The following is a 20486-nucleotide window of genomic DNA, read 5'->3' as shown; positions in this document are numbered from 1 at the left end:
AATAATTAACTTGATGAATTTTTCGAATTTATTGTTTTTTTTAAGGGGGGGATTTTGTAAGGTTTTGTAAAAATATATGAGTATGTATATAACTTGTAGTTAATATTGATATTAATAGATATCTTTGAATTGATTATATGAGGATTATGTTATGATTTCGCTATAGTGGGTGGGTTGGTGAGGTGAAGATTTTTTTTGGGGGGGGGGGAAGGGGGGGGGGATGATATGTATTATACTATACTATATCATATTACATATCATTAAATCATGTATCATTAAATCATATATCATTAAATCATATATCATTAAATCATATATCATTAAATCACACACCATCAAAATACAAGCCCTCTTCTCCTTCTCTGGACCCTTTCCTAACTCAACCAACCTTATATATATACATATATATACATATCTAATCCTCCGAATGAATACTCTGAATCATATAGTATAATAGTTTCTCGGGCGTGATTACCATCTATCTACACTTTATCAAACCAGTGTAAGATTACATCTCGCAGTAACCTTATGTATAATAGGATAGATCGTGCATTATTGTATTTATATCATCAAGGAGACCCGAAGCACTTACATGGTTTTGAATACCTACAACGAGTTCCGAATTTCCGTTAACCAGAAATTAGAAATCATAAAAGTCAGGTTTTATAATACAACTCCTTGTGCTGATAAATTGTTATCTTGCTGATTCAAGGCCCTGCTTGATTATAACTGTCGCTTTCTCAGTAACTGCATATATTGTTGTTATAATTGTAGTATTGATCTGTATAGGAAAGATACTGGCGTCACCCACGCGAAGCCTACCAACCCCCTTCCCCCTCAGCCGTCCGTCCACAACCTGACCCATGGCACAGGTTCCCAAGACATGATGATATGGCACAATGCGATCACGAACATAGTCTCTCGCCTGGTTTCGACTGCGAAGATCGACTTCAGCAGGGGGGTCAACTCGCCTCGCAACCTTGTCTTTGAGAAGAGGTGATGGGAAAATTTAAAATTGGTCGGCAAATTTGACTCCAGCAGCCAGCATGTCAAACGTCGGCTGGGTGGGAAAGGAATCCTGGATCGATTGAGAGGGTATCCAGGATGTCGTGTGATGGAATGTGTACGCTGCCGCGAGAGAGGGGGTACATGTTGCTGACTGTGACCGAGTAACAGGCGTTGTGACCGTCAGGGGCACCAGACATCAGTTTACTGCAATCGAAGTGAGCTCTCCCGATATTGAAATTCGCTGACGAACAAAACAGAAGGATGTCCGCGGCTTTGGGGCTGCGCATACGTGCGACGATGGGCTCTTGCTGTTTCTTCTGGGAGATGGGGTCTTGAAGCGGTGACCGAGTATTCGCATGAGCACTAGACAAGATGGTGGAAATCGTTTCTTCAAATTCTGTCTTGTCCACTTGTGAAGAATATGGAATGTAACCAGGGAGACTGACGGCTCTAGAAAATACCCCAGGATGCCATTCCGTGTAGAGTTTCTGATGTTCTGCCATCAAAGCTGGGTTTCGAAATAATGAGTCAAGTGATAGGACATCGGGAGCTAGTTCATAGGCAACAGCAGACATAGTGTGCTCTTGAAGATTGTTGCCGACATGAGGGTTAGGTACTAAGCAAGGAATGTGCACCTCTTCAGGAACCTTGGGATCTCCGATGCCTGAAAGTTTGAGGAGCTGGGGACTTTGTATGGATCCAGCACTGAGGGTGACTTCATTTCTTGCGAAAGCCAAGTAGAAGACTCCCTCATGCTGAAACTCAACTTCTTTTGCGAAAAGGAACCCATCAGAGCCACTCTCTAATATGATTCTACGAGCGAGGGCGTTCGTCAGGACTATGGAATTTGCCCGCCCAGAGATCGGTGCCAAATATCCTCTGGCTGCGTAGCTTCGAATTGGCTTCTCTACTCGGTTAGTTGTAGATAGAGTTCTATAAAACCCCAGATGGCTGCCGTTGTACGGGTCCTCGGGTCGTGAAAGGCCGGATACTTCATCGAAGGCGAGTAGGAGCTTCTTTTCAAAAGGAACTTGCCAAGTACTCATCAAGGTGTGAATAGCTCCATTAAGGCCATGACAGTCCTGATTCAGAGGGCATTCCTCAAGACCTCGATTGAGAATGTTAGGCTCGTCGAACTCTCGCCTCTCGCCCCGTTCAAAATATGGTAACAGATCAGACCATGACCAGCCTTGGATCCCAAACGCCTCGGACCAGTCATCAATATCTCCGCGCAGGGTCGAGCGTAGGCCAGGAAATCGATGCCACTTGAACCACCAAGCATTTTTCCTCGTGGTACATGATACACTTTTTTTTTTGGTTCCCACCTGTAGGTAATGAGATATGAAGAATATATCGTGGATCCATGAGCCAAACTTCGAACAAAAGAAAATGAAGGAATAAAGGGAAAATTTAAATTATATATACACCTACAGAACACTTTTAAAGTTCCAATCGTATTCTGGATTACTTATCATCATTGCTACTCTTGCTGGTAGATCAACGTTTGGATCGCCGATGCGCGAGAGGCCTGCCTCCATCACGCCGACTCGAATGCGTGGATCCTCAGACAAGCGCGCAGCGAGGACTAAGCCCGCAGTGCCACCACCAACGATAAGAACATCAAATGGATCCCGGAGGAAATCTGCCACGGTAACCGTTTCTATTTTCTGGAGGAAGAGGAAAATATATTTGGAAGAGATTTCTGACTCTATTTGACTGCTCTTCCTCAGCGTTTGCAGAGAATTTGAAAGCTTGTTTGGTTGACTGGCTTTTATTCTACTAGCTTTTTTGCAATGGAAATAACCATAAATGAGGAGAAAAATTACTGTAAGTTTAAATCATTTAATGGCTATGAAGCTGTTTTGACGGCTGATTATACTTGAACCTTGAATTCATATTCTTATAAACCATACTTATACATTTGTATATTTGATCTCTCTCGAGTATTCCTCTCGGGTCTCGGAAAAACATGACGAAAAACACCAACCTTGAATAAACAAATAGCCTCTTCATATTTCCATACATATAATTGAATGGAAATAGCAATCGGATTACATATAAATCTAAATTGAAGTAATAAATATATATTTGAAACAAGCAGGAGAAACTACAAGCTTCACATTTCTCACCATACATAGTCATAAATTTGTGCTGCTTTTATTCCTCCCCAAATGGAACTTCAGATTTCTTTTCCTATACAAGTTGGTATTCCTCTCGATATCCTGTCGGTGTAGCAGAGTATGAATTCGTATGATAACATGAGCTGCTCACACGGCCATAATACACCACGACACTTATCCCGTGGTCACCGCTGCCAATTGCAAAGAACAAAAGAATCGAGCTGTTTTTATCACCAGAGCTTCCCGGGGTATTGGTCGTGCGTGCGCGGTTGCATTTACCCAGGCAGGCGCCTCTGCCATTGCTATAGGTGCTCGCGCGTCCCTCGACCCGGTCGAGAAGCGATTCTCGAGGAGGCAGCAAAAGCTGGTCACCCGGCTCCCAAATTCCTCAAGCGCACGCTGGATGTTTCCGATGAGAAAAATGTTGTCTCCGTCTTCGCGCAGACAGAGCAATCGTTTGGTCGTCTCGATATTCTTGTCAACAATGCCGGATGTCTCGAGAATGGGTTCCCGCTCGCGGACACCGATCCCACTTCTTGGTCGGCGACTTGGGAGGTCAATGTAAGGGGACATATCTGATGACGCGAGCCTTCCTTCCGCTCCTTCTCAGAGGTGGCCAGAAGAAAGACAATTACCAACATCAACTCGATCGGGGCGCACCTGTGCCGGGCGGGTGCCTCGGCCTACTAGACGGGGAAATTGGGGGTATGTCGTTTGCAGGAATTCACCAGCGTCGAGTGCGGGGGATAGGGAGTTGTGGCAATAGCTGTTCATCCTGGAGCCGTCGACACTGAACTCATCAAGGCCTTACCTGCCCAGTGTCATACGAATTTGGTCTATGCGCCTGAGTTGGCGGCCGATACGATCGTATAGTTGACCCGAGAAACACAGAGATGGCTCAGTGGGCGATATAGAAGCGCCAATTGGGATATAGAAGAGATCATGTCTCGGAAGGACGAGATTGTGGAGGGAAATAAATTGAGGGTCAGGTTGGTTCTATAAGACGTGAGATCCTTTAGGCAATGAGAGAATAGCAGAGAATAGCTTCTGATAAGCTCTCCAAATGGATATTTCCCGAGTTGCATGTATCACTTCACCACTGCAAGACATGGATAGATTCCTCGTTGATTTTAGTGAATCCTCATGAAGAGGCTGGTTCTCCTTTAGTTCTACTAGGTACCTAGAATGAAATAGGAGCTAGCTTTCAAACATACATTTGTCGATATTTCTCATCTACCTTCATCTTACATGAATCAATCTCAGAGTCTCAGATCTCGAGTTACACAGTGGCTATATAACAGTCACTTGAACCGATGATCCTTGCTTCCATCTTCTAAGATGACTGCCACCCCCCATTCCTATACAGCTTCGCAAAAGCCGAGCCCTCATCCGCAAGAAGCACCGTCGGACTTTCACATTCGACAACCCGGCCCTGATCCAGCATCACCACGCGATCAAAGTCCTGGATGCTCTGTAGCCGATAGACGATTGCTATGATAGTCCAGCCTTGAAACTCGGTCCGCAAGATGGACATCATGGTCTCCTCCGTAGGTACATCGACACTGGTTCATCACAGTAGTCGTTAGTATTATCTTCATACGATTCTCGAGAAGGGGGACAGTAGTGGAGTACCTGCTTGTTGCCTCATCCAGCAGCAAGATTTTACTTCTCCGCATCAGCATGGCCCTCGCCAAACAGAACAATTGTCTTTGTCCAGCGGACAGGTGACTCCCACGCATTTCTGCATCGTGGCCGCCCATCCTCCGGATCTGCTCTGTCAATCCGACTTTTTCCAATGCAACTTGGATCTGGGATTCTGTGGCTTCGCTTAGAGGGTCCAAGTTGGAACGCACAGTTTCATGTCCCCCCGGCAGAAACCACGGGTCCTGTGGCAGCGAGTTGATGCGCCCGCGGACTGTCTCTGGGGAAAGCGAAGAGATGTCGTCGTGCCCAATGGACACGACGCCAGACTTGGGGTCTAGCAGGCGTAGGAGAAGTGCGACGAGAGTGGATTTGCCCGAACCCGTGCGGCCACAAATCGCGACCCGCTGCCCAGCATCGATGATCAGATTAATCTTCTGTACGACCTCGGGACCGGAGACCCTTTGATCGTTGTCAGTAATATATCGTTGATAAAGGCAATTGGGGATACACGTACTGATATGAAGCAGAGACATCCTTGAACTCGATAGAAGTGTCCGAAGGCCATTCTACAGAGACGACTGCTGCTCCGTCGGACAGTTCTGCCGGCGTTTCTGCGACAAATCGCCGTGTTCTCGCAATAGCCCCCAAAGACGACTCGATACTAGTCCAGTAATTCACGAAAGATGATAGCGTTTGACTAAAACTCACAATGCTAACCATCGCAACTCCCAGCAGACTGCTGTTCATCGAATGCCGCAGCGTCACGGCTAAAGCAATGAGGATGATAGCCAAACAAGCGACGACAACATCTAGCACGAGATTTAACCAGTTCTGCAGGCACAAAAGCAGATAGAACGGTCGTTGCGCAAGATCGAGCAGTCCAAAGTTTTGGTTAAGGACGTACCCCTTCCATTTCAATGCACGTATGGTCCGCACCCCGTCCAAGGTCTCAGTGAGATGCGTATAGAGCGGGGATTTGGCTTCGAGATCGAGTAGCCGCATCTGCCGGGAGGTCTGGAGGTAGTACTTTTGAAGATAGAAGAGCGCCACTCCTAAAACAGGCAGACACAGGGCCATATAGCCTGAGGAGACGCAAGTCAGGATTGCTCCGGCGATGGTTTTGCCAAGTCCTATACATCTTTAGTAATGAAAGCGTGATAGAGAGGAGATGGCAGCAACATACCTTCGGTGGAAAGCAAAAGGGACATTGGTAATTGCATATCCATTAGGGTCATATCCTGAGTGAACCTGTTCGCGAGTCACGACGCTTTTTTCTATTGACTGAAACGGTTAAACTCACCGGTTCAAGAGAGATCCCGAGTCCGTGGCCGAGATAAAAGTCATAGGAGCCCTATGTATCCAGGTCAGCATAGATTGACGCAAAAGAGTTCCAGAGTCCCGACCTCATCCAGCTGAGCCACAGTGCTGCAAATCTATCAGTCAATGACTTGAATAGCTAATAGAGGGTCTGCCTAATTACGCTGTAGTGCGATAAAACTACACTGTATGGTGGTGAAAAGTAGAAATAAGCCAAAAGCTGGTTTGCCCATAGTGTTAATGTAGTATAAAAGATTACGGGGATCTCGACGTCCGCCTCTTTCACCTGCTTCCTCCTTATCCCTCTTTTCGTCGGGTATTGGAGAATCTGATGTACTTGAATTGATATCCAGCTTCGTAATGGAACTTGCGTTCTCGAATCCGTTTTCTTTCAAGTTGAGATTATGAAGATGTCCGGGTACTGATGTGAGAGATTGGTATGTGCCGAACTGTAATAGGCGACCCTCTGGGCTAAGAACGAGGATCTGATCTGAATACGGGAGCCATTTGACTGCATCTGTCAGCAGTGATCCTCAATGAAGATTAGATGGAGGTTTACCGGCATGAGTAACCAGTATAATAGTAGCACCAGTGTTTCGTATTAATCCATCTTGACTTAACAGTTGGTGAAAGCAGTGCCGTTCCGTTTCCGAGTCCAGCCCGCTGAGGCAATCGTCCATCAGGACAATCTTCTTCCGGGCGTAGACGGCTCTAGCGACGGTCTAAGTGGGAATACAAATTAGATTGTTTTTAATCAATAAAGAAAGATAACTCCAGAAAACAGACACGTTTACACATACCAAGCGTTGTTTCTGCCCGCCACTCAATGAAATACCTTTACTTCCCACTCGGCTACTATCGCCGTCTGGAAACTGACGAATATCAACGTCCAAGGCACATGCCCGCAAACAAGAGATATACCATTCCTGATCATAATCCAAGTTGCCAACGATGTTCTGTCAGATACTTTGGTTCGTTAGGAAAGGCGTCTGATCACAATATGCAATATCATCTGTCGACAGGCTTACTGAGCCGCTGTGCAGGATCCCTTCGCCTAGCAAGATCTGGAGTAAAGTGGATTTTCCGCATCCAACGGGCCCGACAACGATGGTTAGTGTGCCCGCAGTAATCTGCACGGAGAGGTCGTGGAGGACGGTCTTCTCTGGAGACCAGCCTGCATTGACCTGCCTAAGTTCAATGATGCTGGTGCCGCTTTCGGATTTCTCGTATTTCGGCTCCCTATCAGTCTCAACATCAGAAACTCTGGGCTCACGGGTCAGGCGTCTGAAGTCGACCTGTTTCTTGCCTTCCGTGTACTGTTGAATACGATTGCAACACTCTAACGCGGAGGCTAGATTGGGAATGGCTGAGACTAGCTCGTTCACCGGACTGATCAACACCGACAGCAGAGACAACGACGAGAAGATGGTTGCGGCACTTGGTGCCTTACCGGACGAGTACTTCGCAATAATGCCATAGCCGATGAAGGTGACGACGGGAGACAGTATGTTTGCGGCATTTCCTTGAGAAGCAATAGTTAATATAAGTTCGACAGCCTAGAAAGAGGAAGAGAACATACCGAGGGTGATATTGACGATCTGTACATATCGAAAACGCTTCGACTTTTGCAACTCTTGTTCTCTCAGATCTTGCACGTTCCCAGTGATCATATTGGTGAGACCAAGCATCTTCATACCCTTAATCGAGCCGAGAACATCCGAGGTGTAAGCCACACGTTTCTGAACTGCTTGCATCCATTGTCGCTGGCGCGGCCGGATTTTCTTAGCAACTTGACTAGATGCGTATGCCAGAACTAAGAACACGATCATTAGTATTCACATTGCTGTAACATGCGGTGATTGAGTGATCATCAAACTCACTCGGAAGCAAAATGACAGGTGCCACGCAAATTGCCCCGAGACGTGTCTCTAACATCCAGATGGCGACGGTAGCCTGAATAATGTTGGGGGCTGTACTGATGACCCACTGAAGCGTCGACATGACACGCTCGACATCGGCCCCCATCAAGCTTGCAGGCGAAGACGCCTCTACAGTGCCCACGGCGATATCAAGGCTCGACTTGTAGATGATGCTGATCAGCGCCGCGCGAATCATCGTGAGTGCCCGAGAAGTCAGATACTGGTACCACGCTGTCGAAATCTGAAGCAAGTATGAGACCTGCCTATTCATTTGAAACAGGAGAGGGAGAGGGAATATTAGATGAGACGTACAGCAATTCCAAGATATGTAATTCCAAAAGCTCCAATCAGCCCATAACCATATTGATTGGGTTCGGTTCCACCCTCGACAAAATTGATAGCATCTTCAATCAAAAATGGCTGGGCCATACTGAATGCGATTAAAACAAGTCTAGGGACCATAGTTACGGTGACTGGAGCCCAGAGCGCCTTGGCTATCGCTAAGGCGAGAGAATAGCTTTTATCTTTGGAACCTGCATACAATTTCAGCTACAGATATCACGGAAAGCGATCTAAGGACAAGGACGAACTGGAATTCCACTGCTTCTGAACTCGCTCGTGGACTGACTGGGACGAAATATGCTCATCGATTGGGTACAAATCATGGACCGTCAAATTGCCCCAATTGCCTTGATAAATCAACGGGTTCAGCCAGGCAAAGAAACTAAGGCTGTAGATACCGCTCCTCCGCTCTGGCATATCTGGGCCCTGCGTATGACTGTGGCTCGCCTTTGAAAGGGCCTCCAGAACCAGCAACAGGCTCTTGATAGCCAGTGCAGCTACGAATACGGCGGAAGTAGCGGATGAGCCCGGGAGGAGCCATTCTGTTCGTGCTCTTGCAATGTCCAAGATTGTTGTGAAGAAGAGAAAAACGCTGAGTAAGATCGACGGTCGCAGCGACTTTGCATGCTCCAGAGGCGACAAAAGCCCTATTGCGATGGTAGCGGCTAGATCCAGCGCTGCTGTTGCGATGGTCGCGCGTGTCCGTAATGCAGCATACAGAGGGAGCGTCCATAAGACTAGCAGGGCCAATCTGAGTAGACACAGTACCACGATGGTAAACTACAGTAGACTGCATATCAGCTTGCGAAGCGATAAGGCCTTGGATCTAGGGGTATTAGCTGACGAGTTTGAAAATCCGGAGTAGCGACCCTTTCACCGCGTCTGGTCGTCGATAAATTGACCAGAATCGAAACGGCACGGCGCATAGTAATAAGGTAGCTGGAAGGATGGTAAATATGCTCTACTCAAAGAGTAAGGTAAAATCGAAGCCATCCCGACAGCTTTGGACTTTCACTGTTGGCCCGAAGGAATCGTCGGGACACAAGGAGTTCAGCGAGTCATTCATCATGATACCCGCCGCCGATTTGCCGATGATGAGGTGAAAAGTTGAGAAGTAAATGCACGAAGTATATCCAATTGAAGGAAGAAGAGAACGACACTCCAGAGCAACCGAAGCAATATAGTACAGCAAAACCTCTCTATAAGGATACATAGAGGTATCCTAATATAGAGGTATCCGACTAATCCCGACCCGATAGTAAGCAATTAGCTTCCGTTTAGTCCCGATCGGATCATATTCCGTGACAATTTCGGAACTTTTTCTATTTTCACAAAATGTAACTCAATTCTCTATATAATATTATATCATAGCTCAAATCCTGATGATTCTACTAACCTAATAAATATAACGATGTCCTAATAGAGGGGTTTCATCTTGATCTACATGCTTGCTTCTGAAATAATACGTCAGATATATATCGGGAATTTTGTGGCGGAGTCGGAATGAGGAAGGAAATATCCCGTCTCTCGGTACTTTGAATGGTATTGTGAGTTATTCGGGTAAACTTCCAAATAGCATAACATGTTCGCAAGGGCTACGGGGACTTCATTTGATGGGTTTAGCCTTTGAGGTTGATAAGATAGCACTTAAACCTTTCGCTTAAATCTTTCGCTTAAACCATTTTCCATTACAGAAGAACTTGATTATATTAGACTGAAATTTTCGATCAATCAAATCTAATGTATTCAAGATTCCGATATAAAAAACAATAGTTTAAGCTTTCTAATTAAAATTTATATTCGATTTTAACTCCAAATCCTGATATTTTCAAAAAAATATTATATGATAATAATCAATTAAATTTACTTGTTTAAAAAAAAAGTTTATTTAATTAAATCCATTATCAAAATTTATATTAGATTTATTAAAAAAAGTATTCAATATATTAGTTTTGCTTAAATATCTGATATTCCTATATAAAAAGTAATCAAATCAGCAAATTTTTCTGATATATTCAAGATTCCGGTATATCCCAGTCCGGTATATCCAAGTTTCTCTATATTCAGAATGTCACCTCCACACATACAGAGTAGTGTGCGTGCATAGCCGGTAACCAGTACTTTGCCCTAAGAATGAGAGTTCCTGCACGCCAGGGGGAGAAAGTCGTCAGATTATTAGTGTTGGTGAGATGGACGTTGGTGCAGATCCACGTCATATTAGTATCCCGCTTGACTGCAGGTGCCCCTTCGACAACGGAATAAGCTTTAATATGCTTGGTAAAGCTTGAGCTGGGAAGATAAACATTTTCTAATAATCCGATTGGGGGTTCCTTATTAAATCCTTGCGGCGGCCGACTGGGTGCTTACGGACCCCGTGTGGCACAGCAGCACAAACCGGCTCATATCCTGCCAATGATCAGGTAATGTACGAAGTACGATGCCTTTTCACAATGCTTGAACACCTCCCTAAAGACGCCGAAAGACCCCACATCGTTTCTTTCAGACCATTGGCTTCTCAAAGGCGAGTAAGGGTTGGAATTTGGAGCAAGAACAAGTCATTCACTAGTAGCTATTGTGGAGATGATGCCGACAGTCAATGATGTTTGTTTTATTCTGCTGTATTGTAATATATTTGAGATTGAGATTGAGTTTAGGATTAAATAATCTTAATAATATAAGACTGAATAATTGCTACGACTAAGACTTAAGACTAAATAGTTATTTAGAAAGAAAATATTAGTAGATATATAAAGTTATAGAATACTTTCTAGCTTTCGAAAGTTATTTTTCAAACTCGTAAAGCTTTAGATTAAAATGTAAAATTGTATACTTATATATTTATATATATTATATTATTATTATATAGGATAATAGTATATTACGATGAAGGGGAATGATTATTGAATAATGGTATAAGTATGAAAGTGTGTATAGAATTAGAGTTACAATTAGAACTAATCTTTTCTTATAGAGAAGAAATGAGATTATCTACTAGGTGATCTTTAGGTTTCAATTATAAAAATAGAGATCAATCCTGTAGCCGATCTGATTATTGTTATTTCACTCCGAGGTGTTTTATATATTACATTTCTAATTATCATATGATCTGATCCACGTAGTATACAATACTATTTCCGTTACAATTATCAAATTAAATTAAATTTATTCGGATGAGTATGTAACGAGGGGAGGAGATAAACAGGGGTAAGAGGAGATATTTCCTCTATCCTCTAGACTACTGACTTAGGATATCTTAAGTGGTTTGTATATGAGCTTAATTATTAATAATTTAATAAATGATATTATATTAAAAAGTCTTTATATTAAATTTGAAATTTGAAATTTATTAAGAAAATAATAATAAATATATCAAATATATATTTATATTTTTTTTAAAAAATAAATCTGAAATGGTTTTAAAAGATATTATTATGAATAGTTACAATAACCAACAATTGAAAAAAGCCATAGCTCAAAAACACACCTAAAATGATTATTTATTAACCTTTTCAATAATATATAATTATTTATATAAAGTATATAAGAAATATATTTTTATATACATATAATAGAGATTTATTGATTATTTGATAAAAAATATATCAAATATTTTTAAGATTTTTTTTGATCTTGAATTCATAGTTTGAAATTAAAGCTTTTGAAAAAATGTGAAAATACGCTAAATTAACTAGTAAAATTGTTACAAAAATTGAATTTTTGAATTTAATTAACTTTAATCAATCGAATCAATACAAAATAAATTATTAAAAATAATTTGTTTAATTTTTATCAAAATTTATATAAATTATTATACTATATTAAAATCTTATAATAATTAATTCAAAGATATTCAGAATATCTAACTTTAAAAAGGATGAAAAATGATTATTTTTGGTGTGTTTTTCAGTTTCGGCTTTTTTCAATTGTCTAGTACTGTAACAATTATTATAGAAGTCTTATATTTCGATAATAAGAATTCTCAAATTTCTAATATTCTGAATGGTTAATAGAGCGAGGTGTCCTCTATTAGTAGTCTAGGGGATATTTTATGTATAGGTAGGTTTCGAGGTAAGTAAAGGGAAGGATTGAAGAAGAGTCTGATTGTATTATAAGACAAATTACTCTCATATCCCCCAAAAGTGATTTATTCATTCTCGTGTCCTGAAATTGAGAGGGGGTTTCCTCGTACGCCCCTTAGATTCTATAGTAGAGGGAGAGTAGATTCTATAGGAAAAGGATGGATTGTAATCACTTTAGAGTAGATTCTATAAGAGGATAGATTCTATAGTCGTTATATTATGGTCTAACAGAATATAGTATCCACTAACGATGAATCCATCAGTGGAACGCGAGGACGCGCGGAATTTAGATAAAGAAGTCGAGAGGTGTGATACATGGCATCTACGCGATATGTTCGAGTCGATCTACCTATATACGAGGAGTGGCTATGCGTAGGAAGATGGTGGATGGTTTGAGTGGTGGGACTTGGTATTGTTTTGATTCGAGTGAGGGAGGAGTAGTTAGCAGTATAGGCAATAGTATACTACAGTGAAACTGTGGCGCGTATTAGTATATTGATACGTATTCACATACCCTAGCTCCTCCAGTCACAAGAAGCTCTTCGATCAAAGAATCATTCTCGCTACTATCGCAACCAGGTGGTATATGGGGGTCTTTTGTGCCATCCATCAGAATTTTCAAGGGGCTATAACGAGCGAATGATGTAGTATCATATAGATCACCCACACAATAATTCACATCTGCCCCCCATTCTATCAATACAGATATACCGGCTCTCCATCTCATGTACACTGCTTGCTGAAGAAGACTTCTGCTGCTATCTGTTTTTGGTTCGTAGAAAGAGAGATCAGGATGCATGCCAATGTCAAGGAGTAATTTCAAAACCATCTCATCTCTTCTCTTAAGTACTTCATCTGTGATGTGATTGCACATATCTGTTTCATTACGACCGTGAGCCACCGCTCGCTTTAAAACAAAGCGAAGTTTCGCTTCGTTATCACATCGTGCGAAAGCTGCCAGAGATGAGATGAGGCTGTAATCGGGGCAACCGAAGCTTTGAATATGGTAGAACAAGAGTTGAAATCTTTCCATTGAGTCCATGCTTATGGCAACTGCAAGGAGGACTGATTCTATGTTTGAGCGAAAACATTCAAGCTTTAAAGGCCATTCCGACGGTATTTCGAGTTCACTCCTGACAACCAATGCCAATGATTCCTGATCAGGATGTAAAAGTGCATAAGAGAAGGGCTTCCACCAGAGACCAATATCGTCTGTTGGCATTAAATCGCATTCATTTGTGATCAGCTGTATAAAATCGAGAATCTCGGAGGTGCTCTTGTGGAATCCTCCCCCAACTGATCTCATGATTTCTATGAGAACCAAGAATAAAAAGCTACTACCTTTTTTTTTTCGCAAGCTCCAAGGCAGTTTGAAACCTGCCATACATTGTTGATGTGTCACTAGGGAAATTGAAGTAGTCGCGTACATGAGCCGCGTTCTCAAAATGGGCAGCTACGGAGAGTGGAGGACATTCTCCGAGTTCCAAAGGCACGTCAACAGTCGCGTTGTATTCATCGACGAGTAGTTGTTCCACTTGTTTCAGCTTAAAAAAAAACTGCGTAATAAATCGTTGTGACAGGACCATCCGCATTCTTCCATTGGACATTCGAAAAGTTGGTATCAAAAGAATCATCAAATTGGCCACGCCAGTCATCTCTCCAATGGTGCGAGTTCCGATATTGGCAAAACCAGGCCTCTCTCCAATGGTACGAGTCCAGATATTGGACAATGTATCTCGCTGTTTCCATGCCGTTTTGATATGAACAACCTCTCGCAAGAGATAGCCAGTGGTTGGAAGGGTACGTCCATATAATTCCATGGATGTTCTGTGCAGTGAGCCCGTTAATGTAATTTAGGCAGCATTCAAGAGCAAATAGGTGTAGAGTGGGTTCACCAAAGCCATTCATATATGTGACATTCAGATGAGTTGATGTCAGATACTCGCGAATTGAGAAGTGGGACAATTGGACAAATTCTGTGTATATAGGAGTGATAGTTTTACCGTCAGATGCAAGCCAATAACTTATACGGCCGTCTTCAATGAGGGTAACCAAACTCCCTAAAATATCAAGAAGTTCACGTGGATTCCCGAATCGATTATCAATGTTGAATGAAGATTTCGAATCGATGCCTGCCGCTACAGCTTCAGCTAATTGATTGAGCGTTAGGCCCTCCTGACAAATCACCAGCCACTTCAGTGCAGCAACGACTATGTCTGTGTAATCTTCATGGATATTTGAAAGCATTCTTTCGTATGTAGCATGCAGAGTTCGAGGCAGGCTCTTTAGAGTCTTTCGTAACATAGCTGGAGTGGGGCACCTTCTTAGGGCATCGAGCTGACAGGTCACCCACAGGAACCTACCACAAAGTAAGATTCTGGAACAGATAGGACTGTTGAGGGAATAAGGACTCACATTCCATTAGCACTGTCTTCCAATGCCATTGCTATCTCGGTCTTAATCTCAGGTGACCACTTTCTTAGTTTTTTGTCGTTTTCCAACTGCTTTTTGACGTATCGGCGTGTGTCCGAGTTGACATTTTCATTTCTGATAGGAAAAATTGAGAGTCTGGGTATCTCATCTATGATTTCTTTGATGTCCGCTTCCTTCCGACTGGTCATGAATATATGTAAACTTTTGTAGGCCCATGAGGATAACTCTTGCAGTAATTCACAGACAACCTGTCGATTACCTTGTTCGTAACCTCTAGGACATTCATCCACTGCGTCTAGGATTAGGTAAAATATTCCAGGCATCGACAACACGGCTTTAAGCATCGCTTTCAGCTTCTCTAATTGCGGAGCGGTGGATTGAATGTCATTGTAGATGACTAAAGCATCGTCGAGCGCGGCGTCATATCTGACGAGGAATTGTGTGAGAACGGAGCGCAGCAAATTATTGGCATTTTGTTTTTCAGTTTCATTGAAAGAGAAGTAGTAATATGCGATGAAACGGTCGGAATTATTGGCACAATAATCGGTCATATCCTGAACAACTGTTGAGCTGTATTTCTATTAGCACGCGAGCATAAATTTCTTAATGGTGATGGAGGGCTGCCCGTACCACAAAATTGTTTTGCCGCAGCCTGATAGACCCTGAACCCAAAGGAAGGAATTATCGCTCGTCTTCCAATTGCTGTATTCATTACTTTGAAGAAACCATGACCCGGTGCCAGGTTCAAAGTGTCTTCGCGCCAAGTCATGGTTTGTTTTCGGGTCTGCAGTCAACAACCAATGGAGAAGGTCCTTTTTCTTAGATTCTGTTGCTGCTGATCAGTAATTTGTAGGAGTCAAGTATAGATTGTTTACCTCGGGCTTTTATCTTCTCATGAGACTCGAAATCCAAACTTTGCTGAGTGATTGTGCATTTTATATCCTGGATGCTATCCTTAACATCTTGAGCATGTTGGACGATGTTTGTATGATTTGTATTGATACTCTGATTAAAAAGACTGACATCATGTCTAATATCGCGAGCATCATCTTTAATGTCTCGGATATGGTCTTCAATCCTCTGCGCTTTTTTCTTGATATCTCGAGTGTCGCATAGAGCCTGCTGGGCGTACTTCTCGACTGCTGCAATGATTTGTCTGTAGTAAGACTTAGCACAGCTTTAATTTCCAACATGTATTTTAGACCGCGTACAGTTGATCGGACTGAATTGCAATATCAAACTGCTCCCTAATATCATCAAAGCTTGACAAACATTTGTTGATTTTCCTGTCCCAAGAACTCCCTCTAATCCATCGATTAAACAAATTCTTCTCCTTTAATCTTTGTTGGACTTCGTTGATGACTTCCTGACATTCTTTCCAGGGCTGTTCAGCTTGTTCAACGAGGCAGAATCGCCCTTCACCTTCATCAATCGCAGCTATATTCTTCAAACCTTGATATGAGGCAAGAAATCTCCGCAATGTCTTTAGCATACGCTCTAGATCAGTTCGGTTGTGTTCAGATAGTCCAACAGTCTTCGACAAAGCCTGGGCTAATTGAATACAAGCAATGATGCTGGCTGTGAGCCCGAGAGCGCTGACTGGATCCATCTTGGTTAACCGCCTTTTGAGCCTTGTCGGAGATCAGAAACGAAGTATCATCGACAGCTAAACAATGCTAATTGCGCAAGATCCAGAGTATCTGTGATTGTGTTAAAAAAAAAAAAGACGCAGTTGTTGGCAGACACTGGTCAAAGAAGTAAAAAATGTGTCGGGATATTGATCATGTGATCTAAGAGGGCATTGTATTGCAATTAGCGTATGTATTAGTGTATGCATTAGTGCTAGCATTTTTATTATATTAAGTATTAGTTTCTTATAGTAATAATAATCAAGGATGAATAAAATACAATAAACTAAAATACTATATACTTTATCAATTCAAATTGATATTAATACTAATTAGTAATATTACAAATTAGGGTCTTGGATTTTATTATAAAGTATTAGGTGTTTTGAAATGGTTTTTAAAATTGGTAGAAATTCTGAAGAGATTATAAAGAAAGATATTATTATATTAGATATAGTATATTATCTTTTATTATCGTGTTAAAGAGTATGCTTCAAATAATTATATTAGAAAAATATATTCAAAAAGATCGATCTGATCAATTATAACAAATCAAGCTTATATCTATTATATATTAGCCTTTATATTGTATGTTATATAGAACAATCTATATATTTTTATTTAAATATTTTTATAAATATCCTTTCATCTATATCTACAACCTTTGAAATACCTACAACTTTTCGAAATACTTACAACTTTTGAAATACTTATTCTTATATATATTATTATATCGAATAATAATAATACTACAATTATTCCTAAAATTATTGATAAGAATTTATATACAAAAGAGAAAAAAGAGTACTGTAAGGAATAATTAAGTTTATTAAAAGAACAAAAGACTAATAAGAAGGATATTGTAATTGATATTAAAGAGTTTACTAAATATATCAAATTCAAATACAAACAATATAATTATGAGAATATCAATAATAACAAATTTATCGAAATCTTTTATAATAACTTCAATATATTCACAAATAAACAATTCGCAAAGATCCATTAGATAGATATATAAAAGTTATATATAATATTATATATACAAGGAGTAATAATATCAAAAATAGATATTGAAATATATACAGTTTTATATAATTAATTTTATAAATCTATTATAGGAATATAAATAAAGGATCAGATTCAGGAAATTCTGAAGGATTGTAATATTAAAGATTCTAAGTTTAGATTCGGAATAATTAAAAGATTTATTGAAAATAACTTCAAATACGATAATAATCGAGGAGGTGATAGAGATAATAATGAGAATAATAATGGAAAAGGTAATGGAAAAGATAGTGGAGATGGTAACAGAAATGGTGGTGAAGGAGGAGATTCTGATGATAATAATAGTGGTAATAATAATAGTGGAAAGAAGGGATAATATAATAGGAATAAGAAATTATTAATATATTCTAGTTATTTTAATAATCAATCTTTTATTAGTCTATCAAAATTCTATATCGATAAGGAGAAATATAGTAAAGATGATAATAATTTCGATTTTAAACTTTTAATATTCTATAAGATTATATAATATATAGAGATACTTATAAACTTGCAATATAAAGTATTTTTAATTATACTTAAAGATAATATATTTTAGTTCTTTTATATTAATTATACTTTACTATTATCAACTTTTAAAGAGCTTTATATTTATATATAGAGTAACTTTGAAAAAGAAGAGTATTAATATAATATGTTATCTAAATGGAATAATATTACTTTCAAATTAATTAAAAAGAAGTATAAAAATAAATTACTTAATAAATATTTTACTATTATAATCAAGGAATTATGTATATTATAATACCGACTTGATTCTATTATACGGTAGATATTTTATTTATATAATAAACTTATATTTATATATGAAAATATGAAGATATATAACCTAACTTGTTTTAACCCTAAAAAGGAAATATTCGGTTTAATTAATCAATTATAATAATTTATTAATATATAAAAGAGATTATATAAAAATGAGAAAGATGAAGTACTATTTATTGATAGGAGATTTTATAATAATATTAACCGCAATAGTTTTAGGAATTCTAAAAGTAATAATAGTTTTAGATATAATAACTTTAAAAGTAATATATATAATAAGTTTCAATAATTTAATTCTTTAAATTAATATAATTATTACTGAATATATAAGAAAGAGGAATATTGATTAATAAAGTATATTTAAAAAGAATAAAATAAAAACTATTATAAATATTAGAAAAAAATTAAGATTAGTAGTAATAGTATATATAATAAGCATTATAATTAATAATTGATTAAATATAAGAAAGAGGTTATAAATATAGAGTTTAATTCAGAAACTGAAATAAGCTAATTCTTTATGGATCTTGATATTGATAATAATAAAGAAAAGATATTTTTTATTAATTCAAAATCTATCAACAATTAGGAAATATTCAATCAATTATCAATCAATACTTTCCTATACACGATTATTAGGAATTCTATTGAGATTGTTTTATTTATAGAAAATCTAATAAACGTTTTTTATATAAATTATATAAACAAGGAGTTCTATAGTATATATATTGATATAGCTTATGCGGGAAAATCTACAATCGGAATTAGACAATATTATATATAGCGATAGATATACCTAATGATATATAATCTACAAATAGCAGAAACTATAAATATATACTTTGAAAAGAGGATTGCAATATCAATAGGATCATTTCGTATCGAAGTATTATTTAGATATATCGACTTTTATATTATAAATACTAACATTTCATTTTTATTAGAATTAAAGGATATAAACCGGCTTAAGGCGTTTTATAACAATATTACCAACAAATTTATTAATCCAACCAGTCAATACTCTGTTATTAGGAAACGCGGATATGCGTTTTTGATATAAAAAGTGAATATAAATCAATTCATTCAAAAATCGATTTGTTAGAATAATTATTATTTAATAATTATTAAGCTATAACACTTATATTGTCGATTTGATTATCTATCTATATAATATTTTTACTGTATATTACAATAAATAGGTTATAATAAAAGCAATAATACTATCAAGCATCTCACTAAATACTATAAACACTATTAAATATATAGCAAATTACCAGAACATTTTAGATTCACTCTACTAAAGAATACTAAATTCAACTATACTATATATATTGATATTATATATATTACAGGAAAATCAGTTTTATATATTATTAACAAAACAATTCGATATCAAACCACTCGATTTCTTGAAAACATTTCAGCTAAGCATACATTCGATAGCCTTCAGAAATACTGGATTGATATATATATAGAACCATTAAACTATATTATTTATAATACAAAAAAGAATTTTATAAATAAAGAATTTATTTAGAATGTAAAATCCATATCGATTATTATTAAGAGTATACCAATTAAGATATATAACTTAATAGATATTATAAAACAATATTATTATTCTCTATATTATATATATAAGATCTTAATAAAGGAGCTTAAGAATAACAATTTAATAAAATCGATAATTCTACAAATAGTAGTGAAAGCTATAAATAATATAGTAGAATCTAATAAACTTGTTTTTATATTATTAATTTATAAAATATATTCTAAATTAAATAATATCAACCCCCTAATCCCAATAATTATTTAATATATAAAAACTATAAAGAAAACTATAGCGAAAATATATTATATACAAATTAAAAAATAAATTATAAAAATATTCAAAATAAGAAATAGACTATCTATAATATCAATTCTTACTCTATTACTTAACTTATAAGTTTTAGTATAAAAAGAAAATAAAAATAATAATATATCAAATAAATGGATTAGACTATATACCCTAATTAGAATAAATAAGGAGATATATAAAGTGGAATTTATTAATGGACTGACTAAATTTTGATCTATATTAATATAACCTTTTTATAAAGAATCTGAAGAAGTCGAAGTCGAGCCGAATGATACCAATACTATAAATGATAACAACGGTGA

The 20486-nt window shown here is 38.3% G+C and overlaps 3 protein-coding genes across 3 annotated transcripts; all 3 read right to left on the bottom strand.

Annotated features, from left to right (window-relative positions):
* Positions 1-1049: 1049 nt before the first annotated feature.
* Positions 1050-2929, bottom strand: EAE98_004989 (uncharacterized protein; the record flags this gene model as incomplete). Its single annotated transcript, XM_038952610.1, has 3 exons — positions 1050-2333; positions 2445-2784; positions 2922-2929. 3 exons carry the CDS (start codon positions 2927-2929, stop codon positions 1050-1052), a joined length of 1632 nt encoding a protein of 543 aa, XP_038811260.1.
* Positions 2930-4461: 1532 nt separating this feature from the next.
* Positions 4462-9276, bottom strand: EAE98_004988 (uncharacterized protein; the record flags this gene model as incomplete). The annotated part of the gene is made up of 16 exons (XM_038952609.1): positions 4462-4690; positions 4761-5231; positions 5287-5902; positions 5956-6020; positions 6073-6123; positions 6176-6197; positions 6253-6600; positions 6649-6811; positions 6890-7045; positions 7118-7611; positions 7669-7902; positions 7970-8249; positions 8321-8541; positions 8599-8892; positions 8942-9176; positions 9253-9276. The coding sequence occupies 16 exons, from the start codon at positions 9274-9276 to the stop codon at positions 4462-4464; spliced, it is 3903 nt and encodes a 1300-aa protein (XP_038811259.1).
* Positions 9277-13766: 4490 nt separating this feature from the next.
* EAE98_004987 (uncharacterized protein) lies at positions 13767-16471 on the bottom strand (the record flags this gene model as incomplete). Its single annotated transcript, XM_038952608.1, has 5 exons — positions 13767-14788; positions 14845-15432; positions 15493-15688; positions 15738-16018; positions 16074-16471. The coding sequence occupies 5 exons, from the start codon at positions 16469-16471 to the stop codon at positions 13975-13977; spliced, it is 2277 nt and encodes a 758-aa protein (XP_038811258.1). The 3' UTR covers positions 13767-13974.
* Positions 16472-20486: the final 4015 nt, after the last annotated feature.

The sequence above is a fragment of the Botrytis deweyae genome, assembly GCF_014898535.1.
Source record: "Botrytis deweyae strain B1 chromosome Unknown BDEW_009, whole genome shotgun sequence".
NCBI classification, from domain to species: Eukaryota; Fungi; Ascomycota; class Leotiomycetes; order Helotiales; family Sclerotiniaceae; genus Botrytis; species Botrytis deweyae.
Note: the sequence above shows the minus strand (reverse complement) of the source record. Positions and strands in the feature narration are given on the sequence as shown.